The 16,340-nt window shown below is 40.8% G+C and overlaps 1 protein-coding gene across 1 annotated transcript in view; it reads right to left on the bottom strand.

Annotated features, from left to right (window-relative positions):
• Positions 1 to 15,798, bottom strand: part of LOC124722925 (rab11 family-interacting protein 1) — a 99,954-nt gene extending 84,156 nt beyond the window's left edge. Inside the window, exons 1-2 of the mRNA XM_047248087.1 lie at positions 15,672 to 15,798; positions 7,860 to 7,898 (exon numbers count right to left, since the gene is read on the bottom strand). Of these exons, the coding sequence (XP_047104043.1) occupies positions 7,860 to 7,898; positions 15,672 to 15,702 (70 nt within the window). The 5' untranslated portion in view covers positions 15,703 to 15,798. The remainder of the gene's footprint in view (positions 1 to 7,859; positions 7,899 to 15,671) is intronic.
• Positions 15,799 to 16,340: the final 542 nt, after the last annotated feature.

The following is a 16,340-nucleotide window of genomic DNA, read 5'->3' as shown; positions in this document are numbered from 1 at the left end:
ATTTTAGGTGCACATTGCTGTATACTAACTGTAGCTAACATATCATAACTATTTTTGAAATTGGAAGGAAAGCCAATCTCACCATGTACAGAGAAACTGGAAGTTAAAATATTTTATTTTAGGGCACTGCCTGAGCACACCACACACAAGTTGCCTGCAGCTCACAAACAGATTACCGGTTTTATCCAAATTTACAGTATGTGCAGCGCTTGGCCTGAAGTACAAGAGACAGAAGCGAGAGTTTCACATGGCCAGGCATTTAAAAGAAAAAAGCAATTTTGGTGTGGCTTGGGTGAGGGATGAGCCATTTATGGTAGCACAAGTTGTAAGCACTGTGTGGCATAGTAGCAAAAATGTGGAATAGTAAGGCATGGGTCACAGATTCGATTCTGTCCATGGAAGCTATTTTATCTTTTCTGTTTCCAATTTTTATGTTACTTACACTGCTAAATAAACAGAAATAATGTTTACTATATTGTATTTATTAATACTTTCACAAAATGCATGAAAAGGAAAGGCAAACAAAAATTTGGGTTTGCATATAATTTTACAGGAAGCTATAATAAGCTGTACATGAGAATGTCGAATATAAAATTAGAAGCTTTAATTACTTTACAGTTGACGATTTACACTTAGCGGGGTCATATTTATCATAAAAACAGTCATGAACAGTTCATGGAAGTAAATGCATGTTTCTCAAACTAGTAACCACAAGTTATTGTAGTACTTATGGCTGGAAGAAAATGAAGAAAAAGAAGACATCCTACACCAACAGTTACATAATGGAAAAGCTGAACACATCTCATATTTTGGACAAAGTTGACAGAAGTTTCTTTATGACACTTATCAATTGTGATTTATTTCCGAACATGATTTATATTAAATAAAATGTTAGAACGAACTTACAGGTCTGGGCATAATTCAAAACATTTGTGAAAAATTAAATTTTAATCAGCCTACTGTCTTAATTTAAAGTAATGCCTATGCGTTACTTTCCGGTTCAAAACACAAATGAAAACTCCAGCACTGAGGTATACCCTGAAACCTCTGAAGTGTGTTCAACAACAATTGTTTCTGCTGGGAGTGAAGTGTATTTATTAGTTCACAGTCCAAGAGAGGAAAAACTAAGGAGTAAAATAAAACTGCTGCAAAGAAAGAACTGATATTTACAAAACAAAGCAGCTTCACTGTCACCTGAAGCTAAAAGCACTGGCAGCTCACTGTATGTAAATGCAAATAGTAATTAATTTAAAAGCTCATGCAATAAGTTTTTAAGTAAAGATTTATCACAATTTGTTTCATTAGCATTTCTTTTCGTAAAAGTATTCATTTACTCAGTTAGCTTATTTCTGTTCTGTAAGAATGTCTATTTCGAGCCATAGTAGTAAGCGTTTACTTGGTTTCAGTATGGCTTCATGCAAATCAAAGGTGTCACCCTCAACTTTCCTTTCCATCTACACTCTATTCTGTGCGCCAGATGTGGACACAGAGTTTCTGGAGTGTCACAGCGTCGCACCACTGCGCAACTGGGACCTTCACGTTTCCCTGCAAGATTTATGTTAAGCTGCTATTCCATTTCCCGGTTGATAGCAGGGTCCTTTGTGTCTCCAGTGAATCCTGAAACCTATCATTGCTTATGTTGCCCTTCTCTGCCCTCCACCAATTGTCGTTCAGTTAGTTACAGCGATTGGCCAATCCCTGTTCAAAGCCAGGCCCGATCAACACTGAGAATGAACATGTCATGAAAGCAGTAACGTTTTGGCTGTCGCCATCACAATATCTGAAAACATTTCTGGTTTTGATGCAGTCACAGTTTTTGGGTTTCAAATTCAGCACGCTGTGCATCTCATTTCTGACTCCACCCTATTCCAAGCATTGGATCACTGGATGACCTATGCCATGAGTTAGGGTCTCTTGTTTCTGCTGGGATTGGATGCTGCCAAAGACTACAAGGCCCACATAACCCTGAAGTTGACAGCCGTTGCAAGTTCTGTCATGTTCAGCCTATTCTATTTGCCCTGTAGCAGGGTTTCAAGGAAGAACTGGACAGGTTGCACAGCCAGGGCATTATTGAACCCATTCCTTCCAGCCAGTGGGCTATGCCTCTGCTTGTTATCCAAAAGGCTATGAGAGCATTTTGTTTGTGGGGAGATTTTAAATCTGCTGTTGATGCGCAATCAGTTTTCCTGACCTGCAGAAATACTTGTGAAAGTGCCTGGTGGTGAGTGTTTTTCAAAGACTGACTCAGTGGAGGCATACCTGCAGCTTCAGCTAAATTCTTCCTCTCAACAGATCCCAGTTACCAACACTCCGTTTGGGTTGGACTGTTATAAACACCTGCCATTCAGCATCATGAGTGCTCCCACCATTTTCCAGAGATTTTTAGAATACTTAATGCAAGGCATTGCTATCTGTGCAAACTATCTTTTTGACATTATTGTTATGGTTTCCTTACAGTTGGACCATATCACTAACCTACGGATTCTGTTCATTAAATTGCAAGAGGTGGGCCTACACTACAATCGAGTTAAAGGTTTCTCAGGTAGAAATCGAATATTTGGACCACCTTTCGAAGGATGGCATCAAACCTATGACATGCCACATAGCAGCAATCAATAACCTACCTAAACAGCAGAACCTGAAGGGACTCCAATTGTTTATGTCCAAAGTCAGTTATTATTTGAAAGTTCTACCTATCAAAGTAGACATCATTCATCTGTTGCACAAGTTGTGTAAAGGAGGGTGCTCCTTTTGTTTGGTCTGTAGACTGCGACAGTATTTGCCCACATAAAATCACTGCTGAAGACATCATGCCCTGCCTCATTAACTTGACATTGGGCAAACTGCTTGTGCTTGCAACAGATGCTTCCCAACATGGTGTTTGTGCAGTTCAGAGGACTGCTGACACTTCCAAACAGCCTATCACATTTGCCCCCAAAACACTGACAGCCACTCAGTGTGAATATTTTCATATAGAAAAGAAAGGCTCAGCCTTTATGTACACAGTGCAGAAGTTCCATGTTTTCCTCTACAGCATCAAATTCCACCTCATCACTGACCATAAGCCACTCGTGGCATCCTTTGGCTCCTGTTCGCAACTTCTGAGCAGGACTGCAGAAGGATTCCATCACTGAACTTTATTTCTGAGTGAGTATCACTATGAGATTCATTACACATCTGCGGCATACCATGCTAATGCAGACCTGTTGTTACACTTGAAGGGACGCAACCCAGATTTTGACGAAAGCCAAAGAACTTGTCCCCCCCCCCCTCCCCCATTGATTATCACTTCCAGCACATGGTGGTTAGACAGCCTGTAAAGGTCCATCACGAAGTACAGACCACTTGGAAACATCCCATACTCCGACAGATGGTTGATTTTTTGTACAATGGTTGGTGCAAGTGACTGTCCACCAAGGAGTCTGCTCCACTTTGCAATTATTTCCTCCTCCATCATCAGCTGGAGGTAATTGATGGCACTCTCCTCCTTAGCACTGATTCAAGTGACCCCTGGCTCATCGTCCCTCCGGTCCTGTGGGCTTGTATCCTCCTCCTCTTACACTGTGGCCACTGGGGTATGAACTGCATGAAGGTCTTCCATGACATTTCGTCTACTAGCCTGACATCGTTTTGACGATTGAGAAGAATGTCCATGTGCCAAACAGCAGGTGGCCAACACCAAGTCAGCCATGAGCCATTGGGCTGCTTCCACCTTGACTTTACGGGCCCTTTCTGTAATTCTATGTGGTTGGTGATGGCTGACGCACTGTCCAATTACTCATATGTCCTCCATATGCGCTGCATCACCACAGAAGCTACTGTGTAGGCTCTCAACAAGGTCTTTGGGATTTACGGGCTGTTCGAGATAATTGTCTACAATAATGACCCACAGTTCATGTCTACATCTAAATGATTACTCTGCTATTCACAATAAAGTGCCTGGCAGAGGGCTCAATGAATCACCTTCAAGCTGTCCCTCTACCATTCCACTCTCGAATGGCATGCAAGAAAAATGAGCACTTAAATTTTGCTGTGCGAGCCCTGATTTCTCTTATTTTATCGTGATGATCATTTCTCCCTATGTAGGTTGGTGCCAACAGAATGTTTTTGCAATTGGAGGAGAAAACTGGTGATTGAAATTTCATGAGAAGATCCCGTCACAACGAAAACGGCCTTTGTTTTAATGATTGCCACTCCACATCATGTCTGTGGTACTATCTCCCCTACTTCGCAATAATACAAAACAAGCTGCCCACCTTTGTACTTTTTCGATGTCATCCATCAGTCCCATCTGATGCGGATCCCACACTGCACAGCAATACTCCAGAATAGGGCGGACAAGCGTGGTGTAAGCAGTCTCTTTAGTAGACCTGTTGCACCTTCTAAGTGTTCTGCCAATGAATCACAGTCTTTGGTTGGCTCTACCCACAACACTATCTATGTGATCGTTCCAACTTAGGCTATTTGTAGTTGTAATCCCTAAGTATTTAGCTGAATTTACAGCCTTTATATTTGTGAGACTTATTGCATAATCGAAATCTAGCAGATTTCTTTTAGTGCTCATGTGAATAACTCCATACTTCTCTTTATTCAGTGTCAACTGCAACTTTTCACACCATACAGATATCTTATCTAAATCATTTTGCAATTCGTTTTGGTCATCTGATGACTTTAGAGGATGGTAAATGACAGCATCATCTGCAAAAATCTAAGACTGCTACTGAGATTGTCTCCTATGTCCTTAATATAGATCAGGAACAATAGAGGGCCTATAACACTTCCTTGGGGAACAATGGATATTATTTCTGTCTTACTCGATGACTTTCCATCTACTACTACGAACTGTGACCTTTCTAACAGGAAATCATGAATCCAGTCGCACGACTGAGGCGATATTCCATAGGCACACAGTTTGGTTAGAAGACGCTTTTGATGAACAGTGTCGAAAGCCTTCTGGAAATCTAAAAATATGGAATCAATTTGACATCCCCTGTCGATAGCACTCATTACTTCATGAGTATAAAAAACTAGTTGTGTTTCACAAGAATGATATTTCCTGAATCGTTTTCTTCGAGGCACTTCATAGTGTTTGAATACAGTATATGTTCCAAAACCCTACTGCACATCGACATTAGTGATATAGGCCTGTAATTCCACAGATTACTCCTACTTCCCTTTTTGGTTATTGGTGTGACTTGAGCAATTTTCCAGTCTTTAGGTACGGATCTTTCTGTGAGCAAGCGGTTGTATATAATTGCTAAATATGGAGCTATTGTATCAGCATACTCTGAGAGGAACCTGACTGGTATGCAATTTGTCCCAGAAGCCTTGCTTTTATTAAATGATTTAAGCTGCTTTGTGACACCGAGGATATCTATTTCTATGTTTCTCATCTTGGCAGTTGTTCTTGACTGGAATTCAGGAATATTTATTTTGTCTTCTTTGGTGAAGGAGTTTTGGAAAATCGTGTTTAATAACTCTGCTTTAGTGGCACTGTCATCAGTGACTTCACCGTTGTTATCGCGCAGTGAAGGTATTGATTGTGTCTTGCCACTAGTGTGCTTTATGTATGACCAGAATCTCTTTGGGTTTTCTGCCAGATTTTGAGACAGAGTTTCATTGTGGAAATTATTGAAAGCATCTCACATTGAAGTACGCATTATATTTCGAACGTCTGCAAAACTCTGCCAATCTTGGGGATTTTGTTATCTTTTAAATTTGGCACGCTTTTTCCACTGCTTCTGCAACAGTGATCCGACCCGTTCTGTGTACCATGGGGGATCAGTACCATCACTTATTAATTTATGTGGTATATATCTCTCAATTGCTGTCTATACTATCTCTTTGAAATCATTCCACAACTTTTCTATGCTTACATATCAGATTGGAAGGAGTGCAGACTGTCTCGTACAAAGGCGTTAAGAGCATTTTTATCAGCTTTTTAAATAGATATACTTTTTGACGGTTGTAGGAGTTATGCTATTCAGCCTAGCAGCTATTGCCTTGTGGTCACTAATCCCTGTATTCGTCACGATACTCACTATTTGTCCAGGATTATTTGTTGCTAAGAGGTAGAGTATGCTTTTTGCAACCATTTACACTTTGAGTGGGCTCATGAACTAATTGTTCAAAATAATTTCCTGAGAAAGCATTCAGTACAATTTCGGATGATGTTTCATGTCTGCCGCCAGCTTTAAACGTATAATTTTTCCAGCATATCAAGTGTAGATTAAAGTCACCACCGACTAAAATTGTATGAGTGGGGTACCTATTTGAAATGCAACTCAAGTTTTCTTTGAACTATTCAGCAACTATATCTTCTGAGTCGGGGGGTCGGTAAAACGACCCAATTAATAGTTTAGTCCGATTGTCAAGTATAACCTCTACCCATACTATTTTGCAGGAACTATCTACTTCGATTTCACTACAAGGCAAACTACTTCTGACAGCAATAAATACTCCACTGCCAATTGTATTTAATCTACCCTTTCTGAACACTGTTAGATCGTTAGAAAAAATTTCTGCTGAGCTTAATTCCAGCTTTTTATTGGTGTTGTTTCACGATATCTGCTCCCTCTCAGAAGACTTAGTGTTGCCTCTGTTTTTCAGTATCTAGGACCACACCACTGCATGGCAGAAGCCAGGTGGAGGTACTCTATGGTTGGCAGCTCCTGACTCTGCTGCACCTGCTGTGCCACAGCCTGAAGTGTAAATGCACCCATTACGATACATTCTGGTCACCCGTCTGGGCATGTACTTTCGGTTGGGCACCTGGACGGGCACTGGCAATGGTGCACACTCAGCAAATGTTCACTGTGGATACTGGTGAGGTGTCGCTCCCCCACCATCAGAATCAGTTGCATCCACAGTGGGGAGCTAAGACACCCCACCTGCAAGCACAGCTCCTGAGGCCTGAGGCGCTGCCACTTGAGGAGCTGATTGGCACCAACAACGTCAAGATGTTTGATGGAGGCCACGAGGATGCGGCCCTCCCACACGAGCACACGTCGAGCCTTGCCCCCTCCCCCCCCCCCCTCCCCGTATTTATAGCCCCCGTCCCAAATAGTGTGTTTCCCCTCTTACCCATATGCACTGCTATGCTCAGTTCACCATCATACAGGTCCCTCTGGCCATATGCACAACTGGGGCAGAGACAGCTGACGGCCCAACCCTACTACAGTGATGCCTCATCGGAGACTGATGAGTCAATGGAGGTGAAGTCATCAATACGCACCTGCAGCCATGCTGCTGACACAGAGTCACCTTGCGGACCATGTGGCCTCTTTGGCCAGATCAGTTTGTAGCCAACAGCCCTGCCAGTTTGGCTCTCTGCCTTCTTCCCTCAACACCTGGAGTGCCACCTCCCTGAAAGGGATTTTTTTTGGGGGGGAGGGGGGGGGGGAGAAGGATGTGGCAGTGTGCACACATATGCAGTCACCACAACCACAGAGCTCATTTCTTGTGCCACCAGAGAGAGACCAAAATAAGAGCACATGTTTCGCTTGGTTGCCAGCACCTTTGCTGACCACATGGAGACAGCCATACATCAGCAGCACAACTCAGGCTGTCTAGCATAAATGGTGCTTAGTGAAGGTTCTCCTTACCATCTAGAACTGTTCCATGATTTTGCTATAACTAACTTTGCTTATTACTGGACTCTGCCTGGACTGTTCCTTCCTCTGTTTCAATGTTCATGTGCAGGTGTAATTCTGATGCTAAGTCAAAGCTGTTGTTATGTTATGTGTACTTGGTTCTTGTAATAAAATTGTACATCATATATAAAATTATCTGTTAGCAGACACATGCAAAACTGATTGCCTATAGAACTACAAAAAGCTGAGTACTGTAACAAGCATTACCATTCCTGCCTTTAGTCAGCAATCCTCTGGCTCTATGGACTGCAAAGAAAAGAAAAGAAAAGAAGAAATTATTACATTGAACATCCCACTGTACAGTGTAATTGATGACACAGAACAGCACAAAGCATGTGACACTCCTATTTACAATGAATAGTGTGGTTAAAATTAAACTTCACTACTTACGGGTGGTAGTAGGACAATGAAACTTCATGAAAACATTTATAAGGACATGCACAAGAGAAATAATGAATAAATCATTGAAAGAAAGAAATTTTAATTTCCACATGAGAGATTAACATTCATTAACTCTGTACCATGTTTACATTCCTTGTCACGACCATCTGCATCCATGATAGCCTGGAACTGCACTAGAGTTTGCTCTACTGCTGCCCATAACACCTCAGATGGGGTATTGGTTATCTCCCCCACTATCCCTATCTTCAACCTCTAATGTATGTTAGTGTCTCATTGATAAGCCACGTCCTTCAGGAAACCTCGGGGGCCAGAAACCATACGGGTTCAAATCCAGTGGCGTGGGTGGCCACGCAGTTTGTAGTGATGGATCAATGATTCAGTTTTCTCCAAATGTGTTACAGAGTAACCGAGTGACCTCACAAGCAATGTGAGGCAGAGCTCTATCATCCATCAAAACAGTTGAGTCCAAAGCATCTCCTCCCATAGAACAGGGACCACATGTTTGCAAAGCAGGTCACAGTAACATGTCCTGCTCATGCTGCATGTCCTTGGTCCTTAAGGTCAGAGTTCCTCAATGAAAAATGGACCAATTATGAACTGTGCCATAAAGCCACACCACTTGGTGATGCGTTCACTATGCAGGAGAACTTAATGAATATTTTTTTTCCGGTCATGATCCCTAAATGTGACAGTGTTCCCGTATTCCCTTCATGTGTAGATTCTCACAAAGGGCAGCACCACTATTTTTGTTGTTCTGAGAAAACAGCTTTATGATTAAAGCCCTGCTCACCTCGTCCATATCCATGTTGACTGTCTGCAATTGTAATTCACACTGTTGTCTGATGCTTCTGTTTCCACCCTACATTGTTGTACATGTACTGGTGCCTAATGGCAAGTCATGCCACTAACACTACTAACAATGCAAATCCTGCAGCACACAGTCTGAATATCGTTCCTACAAATTTGGGACTCGCAAATTTTATGTTGTTATTGTGCACTGAATTTTTCTGATACGAGCTTTAAAAGCATCTCAACCAAAAACTGACACCAAACTGCAAATAGCTAAACGCTGAAATTGTCCATTAGTGGTTAGGCACCTTCTCAAAAAATTCTGGCTGTGGAAATTAACCTAACTTAATTCAGCAGATTATGTTCTTGAAGTCGCACCAGAAAATCTAACATTTCTGAAAACAAGACCAGCCCGAATGAATCCAAACCAAGAGGATTTATATAAACATGTGCCTGCAATAAGTGTTTCAGGACGCAGAGGTTCACCTGTAGGGTCTTGTCGTAAGTGTGTAATGCCTCATGCCTCACAATTACATACTACTCCAATGCACACTTAATCCATAGGCACAGTATCATCTTTTGCAAGTCAAATGCACTAAAAATGGACATTATTCAAACCACAGAAAAGGACTCAACTAAAGACAAAAGTTGGGTTCATTATAAAAAAGCTGTTCGAGGAACTGAGGATTATGACTGCACCACCTGTTTACATCTCCTAATCCATTATGCACATTAATAACAACTCAAGTAATTATTACTATTGATGATCAAGGAAGAGAGAGCATGCATTGAAAGAATTAAGCAACAAATTAAAGGCAGTATTTTCTACCAGGGACCCAAACTCCAAAACAGACTGAAACTTGCTGGTAGATTAAACCTCTCTGCTGGACTGGGACTCAAACCTGGGATTTCTTCGTTTCACAGGCAAGTGATCTACTATTGAGCTGTCCAAGCATCAGCCATGACCTGAGAACAGACTGCCCATGGAAATACGAGAGATAACTAAAATCAACATGTTTAAATAGGTGGTGAAAGCTGTTAACTAGTGCACACTATACGCTGAGGATTTGTGATCCAGTTTTTCATATAGAGGAAGGAGAATATGAGACAGTGAAGTCTTCAGTCCCTTGTTCATGAGGTAGGCCATCTGGAGCTAGTAATAAAATATGTTGAACTGTTCCTTTGTATCACTTAGTAGCAAGGAGAAGAAAGGTCTTTCATTCATCAATGCTTTTATATGAATGGACAATCCTGAAAAAGTAAAATTGGATACAGCAGCTACAGAGACTACCCGTAAATAACAGTAATTAAAAACAAAGTAAAAGGTGGACGATCTGACTGGCTGGGAGAGGAGGAGGGATCCCCAGGTCCAGCATGCTGTGAGAAGCATCCCATTGCCAAATTCCTCCTACTCCCCCTACCCCCCCCCCCCCCCGAAAGCAGTTTAAAGCTTCAGATCTGAGAATAAAATCTCTGCTTCATTGGAAACAAAGAACCAGTTTAATTCCAGAATGAGATTTTCACTCTGCAGCGGAGTGTGCGCTGATATGAAACTTCCTGGCAGATTAAAACTGTGTGCCCGACCGAGACTCGAACTCGGGACCTTTGCCTTTCGCGGGCAAGTGCTCTACCAACTGAGCTACCGAAGCACGACTCACGCCCGGTACTCACAGCTTTACTTCTGCCAGTACCTCGTCTCCTACCTTCCAAACTTTACAGAAGCTCTCCTGTGAACCTTGCAGAACTAGCACTCCTGAAAGAAAGGAGTGCTAGTTCTGCAAGGTTCGCAGGAGAGCTTCTGTAAAGTTTGGAAGGTAGGAGACGAGGTACTGGCAGAAGTAAAGCTGTGAGTACCGGGCGTGAGTCGTGCTTCGGTAGCTCAGTTGGTAGAGCACTTGCCCGCGAAAGGCAAAGGTCCCGAGTTCGAGTCTCGGTCGGGCACACAGTTTTAATCTGCCAGGAAGTTTCAAACCAGTTTAATTGTATGCATGCCATAGGCCAAAGTTCTATGCAAAAAATCTGGAAGACCATTCTTGGCATAGAGACACAGAAGAAGGGAGCATTCCATTATCCTCGTTTTGCTGTTGCTGTTGTGGTCTTCAGTCCTGAGACTGGTTTGATGCAGCTCTCCATGCTACTCTATCCTGTGCAAGCTTCTTCATCTCCCAGTACTTACTGCAACCTACATCCTTCTGAATCTGCTTAGTGTATTCATCTCTTGGTCTCTCTCTACGATTTTTACCCTCCACGCTGCCCTCCAATGCTAAATTTGTGATCCCTTGATGCCTCAAAACATGTCCTACCAACCGATCCCTTCTTCTTGTCAAGTTGTGCCACAAACTCCTCTTCTCCCCAATCCTATTCAATACCTCCTCATTAGTTACGTGATCTACCCACCTTATCTTCAGCATTCTTCTGTAGCACCACATTTCGAAAGCTTCTATTCTCTTCTTGTCCAAACTAGTTATCGTCCATGTTTCACTTCCATACATGGCTACACTCCATACAAATACTTTCAGAAACGACTTCCTGACACTTAAATCTATACTCGATGTTAACAAATTTCTCTTCTTCAGAAACGATTTCCTTGCCATTGCCAGTCTACATTTTATATCCTCTCTACTTCGACCATCATCAGTTATTTTACTCCCTAAATAGCAAAACTCCTTTACTACTTTAAGTGTCTCATTTCCTAATCTAATTCCCTCAGCATCACCCGATTTAGTTTGACTACATTCCATTATCCTCGTTTTGCTTTTGTTGATATTCATCTTATATCCTCCTTTCAAGACACTGTCCATTCCGTTCAACTGCTCTTCCAAGTCCATTGTTGTCTCTGACAGAACTACAATGTCATCGGCGAACCTCAAAGTTTTTACTTCTTCTCCATGAATTTTAATACCTACTCCGAATTTTTCTTTTGTTTCCTTTACTGCTTGCTCAATATACAGATTGAATAACATCGGGGAGAGGCTACAACCCTGTCTCACTCCTTTCCCAACCACTGCTTCCCTTTCATGCCCCTCGACTGTTGCTGATGTTCATCTTATATCCTCCTTTCAAGACACTGTCCATTCCGTCCAACTGCTCTTCTAAGTCCTTTGCTGTCTCTGACAGAATTACAATGTCATCGGTGAACCTCAAAGGTTTCATTTCTTCTCCATGGATTTTAATACCTACTCCGAATTTTTCTTTTGTTTCCTTTACTGCTTGCTCAATATACAGATTGAATAGCATCGGTGAGAGGCTACAACCCTGTCTCACTCCCTTCCCAACCACTGCTTCCCTTTCATGTCCCTCGACTCTTATAACTGCCATCTGCTTACTGTAAAAATTGTAAATAGCCTTTCTCTCCCTGTATATTACCCCTGCCACCTTCAGAATTAGAAAAAGAGTATTCCAGTCAACATTGTCAAAAGCTTTCTGTAAGTCTACAAATGCTAGAAACGTAGGTTTGCCTTTCCTTAATCTTTCTCCTAAGATAAGTCGTAGGGTAAGTATTGCCTCATGTGTTCCAACATTTCTACGGAATCCAAACTGATCTTCCCCAAGGTCTGCTTCTACCAGTTTTTCCATTCGTCTGTAAAGAATTTATATTAGTGTTTTGCAGCTGTGACTTATTAAACTGATACTTCGGTAATTGACACATCTGTGAACACCTGCTTTCTTTGGGATTGGAATTATTATAATCTTCTTGAAGTCTGAGGGTATTTCGCCTGTCTCATACAGCTTGCTCACCAGATGGTAGAGTTTTGTCAGGATGGGCTCTCCCAAGGCTATCAGTAGTTCTAATGGAAAGTTGTCTACTCCCGGGGCCTTGTTTTGACTGAGGTCAACTTATAGAAAACTTTTTCACAACTGATATAATCAGTATGGAGGATGTGAATACTGAAGACTCAGCAACTGAGAAGAAGAGTTAGTTTTCAGAAGCATTACATGAATATGACAATAAAGGAAGCTTGCTTTCTTTCGCTTTAAGCAAGGGCATCTACATACTGAAACTGAGTTTCTCAACTTACATCCAATATACACTCTCTCATCTATGCACTTTCTGAGATAACTGATAAAGGGCTGCGGACACATTTCTCAAAGAAGTTACAGAGTTAGAACCAGCTGTCAAAGAGATCATGTCAAGAACATTAATTTTGTTGGAGTTTCAGATTGCAAGAAAGATAACAGACAAATACGGGTATGCTGCAGTTCCACGGAGAGCTCTTGAAAAAAACACGAATACAGATTATATGTATGAGATCAAGGGGCTCATTGTAGGTGTTCAAAGTTGATGAGAAGGATGTATCCTACATCAAGCTTGAATAAGTTCTTGCTATTGTCCCAAGTCTGGGCACCAAGCACGTTAGAAACACAAATTTTCCAGAAATTTTGACTTTTTCAAATTTCAGCGAGTAGTAATCTGCATTTGATAGCTTTTTTTAAGGTGGAATTTTTAAATCAAATAATCAGGCACTCAGACTTTAAAGTAATACTGTTCAGAAATTTATCTTACTCATAGGTAACAACACACTACAAGGTTATTTAAAAGAGGAAGTGGTCTTAAAACTTTAACTGTCGATTCATCTACATATTAGTATACGAAATTAATTTTCACTTATGAAAACAGATTCTACTTCACACTGTCCCACCTGTGACAATTCCTTTCTGCCTGTGACAGTCTTTGATTGTAATTTTTATAAGTAGCCTAAATATTAATAGTGTTACATCCATTGATATTTCACCATGTAAGGAATTGTTGTAATTATGTGAATTCAATGTCTTCAAAAGACAATATGGACACATTTCACAGAGTTTCTGTGGAATGCTGCTGGGCATTCAATGCTATGTCCATTTGCTGTCCCATAGTGTCAAGGTTTTAAACAGGATTAACAGCTCATTTCGCAAAGTTTTGATATTCAGTTTTAATAAGAAGGTAAAGCAACTATGCACATGATCATCAATGCATTATTAATTTATTTCTATTTATCTTTTTTTGTTATATTAGCTTTTGAGTTTTGAAAAACACAATGCAACTGTTCCACCAATGACGATGGAACCACCTGTTCTGTTTCCAGCTGAGCTAAGTTTATTTTTATCTTATCTCAACAATTATAATGATGTTCTACTTCACATCAAAGTGGCAATCTACTACCTTTCCACATATTCTTGTAATACAACATTCATTTCCCCCACTAGCTGAACTTGGATGTTTCACTATTTCTAGCTGTATGGGTGCAGCCTTAGACCTTGTTTCCCTATTCTGAGTCATATCAGACTGTTGTGAGATCTCATTTTGCTGTTAAGACAGGCATGAAATCACTAACATGAGTTGGCTCTATCCAAAGACAGAAGAACAGACCATGATGTGTGATATAACATTTTCAGAACAATGTAAGACAAATAGTGGCTTGACGTAAACTGACAACACAATCCACACCACATTCAACTCACAAGACCTATAAAGTAATTAAGTATTTCTCATCCACAACAATGAATTAAGGTCACAGCCAGCAATTCAGGCAAAATGAGCCTATCAATGCCTGATGTCTTCATAATGTGATGATGTGGCATATAAACGTAAATGCACATGAACAGAAAGAGAACAGAACAATAACACTACTATTTTTGCATCTATATCAGTTTTCGGAATGTGGGTTGCTGTGACACACTGATCCTATCTTGAGATCTAGGTTAGGTCAGAAGGTGATTGGTCTTCTTTATCCACTCCTAAATCCTGAAGTGTGAAGATGAAGTACTTCAACACAACAAAAAGGCTTCATATTAACACACAGCGTCATTGCTAGATCAGTGGAGAACTTGCTGCGCTGACGACCTCGCCGTTTAGCGCCCTAAATCACTACACTAAATGGAAATCTATTAGTAGAAACACTGTGGTACACTTGATTTTTTGGGTGCTCATCAAAAATTATAGCATTAAAAAAAGTCCAGAACACGCGAAATGATGTAAAACTTCCTAATATGATCATTTAGACTTTTCTAAGTCATTATAGGGAATACTGTAATGAATCTCTGACTGTCACATCTGATTACATATCTTTCTCGTAAAAATGAACTAGTGTACCCTCTCCATATAACTTCACTGCCAGCAGTTCCAGAAAGAATGGCAAAAAACGTACATAAAGCCGAAAAGACTCTCACTTTCTCAATAATGTCTAGCAAATTTGGAAATAAATTACCTGCAGTTTCTTTTCCACGACCGACTTTGTTAAGCAAGTAGTAATATTTTTGACAACAGCTTCATAACAAAAACACTTAAGTCTCGTTGCAATATATGACAAAGATAACAAACGCAATCAGCTATACTATGGATACTTTATGCAAAGTGAAAACACATGGTGAAGCACAAAAGTTATTCGGCAACATTTGTTTCACATACTGCTTTCCATAACACAAGTAATACACGATGTTGCAATGAAACACGCGTAACGGAAGTAATAACTATCGATGAGCTGTTATACGTCCCCAATGTAGATCTACATAACTCTTAGCAAGGGTCTGTAATTATATATCCATAATTAATGCTTTCATAGCCTCCAAATGCATAATGAACCAGCAAACCTACCCAACCCAAATACATAGGTTCCGTATATACGTTCTAAAGTTGAATATCAGCACACGACACAATTGTGTTTTTACAGGATATTCCAACCTGGTAATGCATGCCATTACAACTACACTACAGACACAACAAAACATTGCTGACGGTTATGGAATCCCACAGGTTCATACCGTAACATTACAAACGACAACGGAAATTTATGCATCCAAACATTAAGAAATATACACACTTCCGTAAATCAAACATAACAGACGAACCTGTAACTAAAACGTGAGTTGGACTCCACATTTTGTATTATTTATTGCCAAACTACAACACCACCTGATACTATAAACAACGCATCACCCGATGTACTGTTATCTCCACCAATTGCTCACATTATACGTCAAAACACTAAAGTGACACAATTGTCAAAGATAACACACAACTGACAGTCGGCAAACTTATCGATAGTACATCTGTGGTCGAATGATATCCTCACATGGGAAACTCCCCATCGCACAGCCCTCAGATTTAGTGGTAAGATGGCCCAGTGGACAGCCCGTCAAAAACTGAACTCAAATCAAGCACGAAACCAGGAAGAAGGTATACTGAACTGTAAAAAAATCAAAATGGAAACAGTGAATGGTCCAAGAACAAGAAGTGTCATAAAGTAGCAGGCGTTGTGGGCAAGTGGTCCCAGGGTTGGAGCACCATGCGGGCGAGCCGTAGTCAATACGCCTTCGTTCCACTTTTTTTTTCCTTCGCAACATAATGAACTGTCCGTCCAGTCATTGAAATATTTGTTCTCATTCTGCATTCTTGGCAGTTGTCATACTATACATTGGTTATAGAATATGAGTCATGTGGTAAGAATTCGTTACCGCCGCAAGTAAATGTGATAAATAGTGCAAGCAGATGAGATACCACATAGACGTCTCATAGAA

The sequence above is a fragment of the Schistocerca piceifrons genome, chromosome X, assembly GCF_021461385.2.
Source record: "Schistocerca piceifrons isolate TAMUIC-IGC-003096 chromosome X, iqSchPice1.1, whole genome shotgun sequence".
Classification (NCBI taxonomy): domain Eukaryota; kingdom Metazoa; phylum Arthropoda; class Insecta; order Orthoptera; family Acrididae; genus Schistocerca; species Schistocerca piceifrons.
This window is presented reverse-complemented; position numbering and strand designations above follow the sequence as displayed.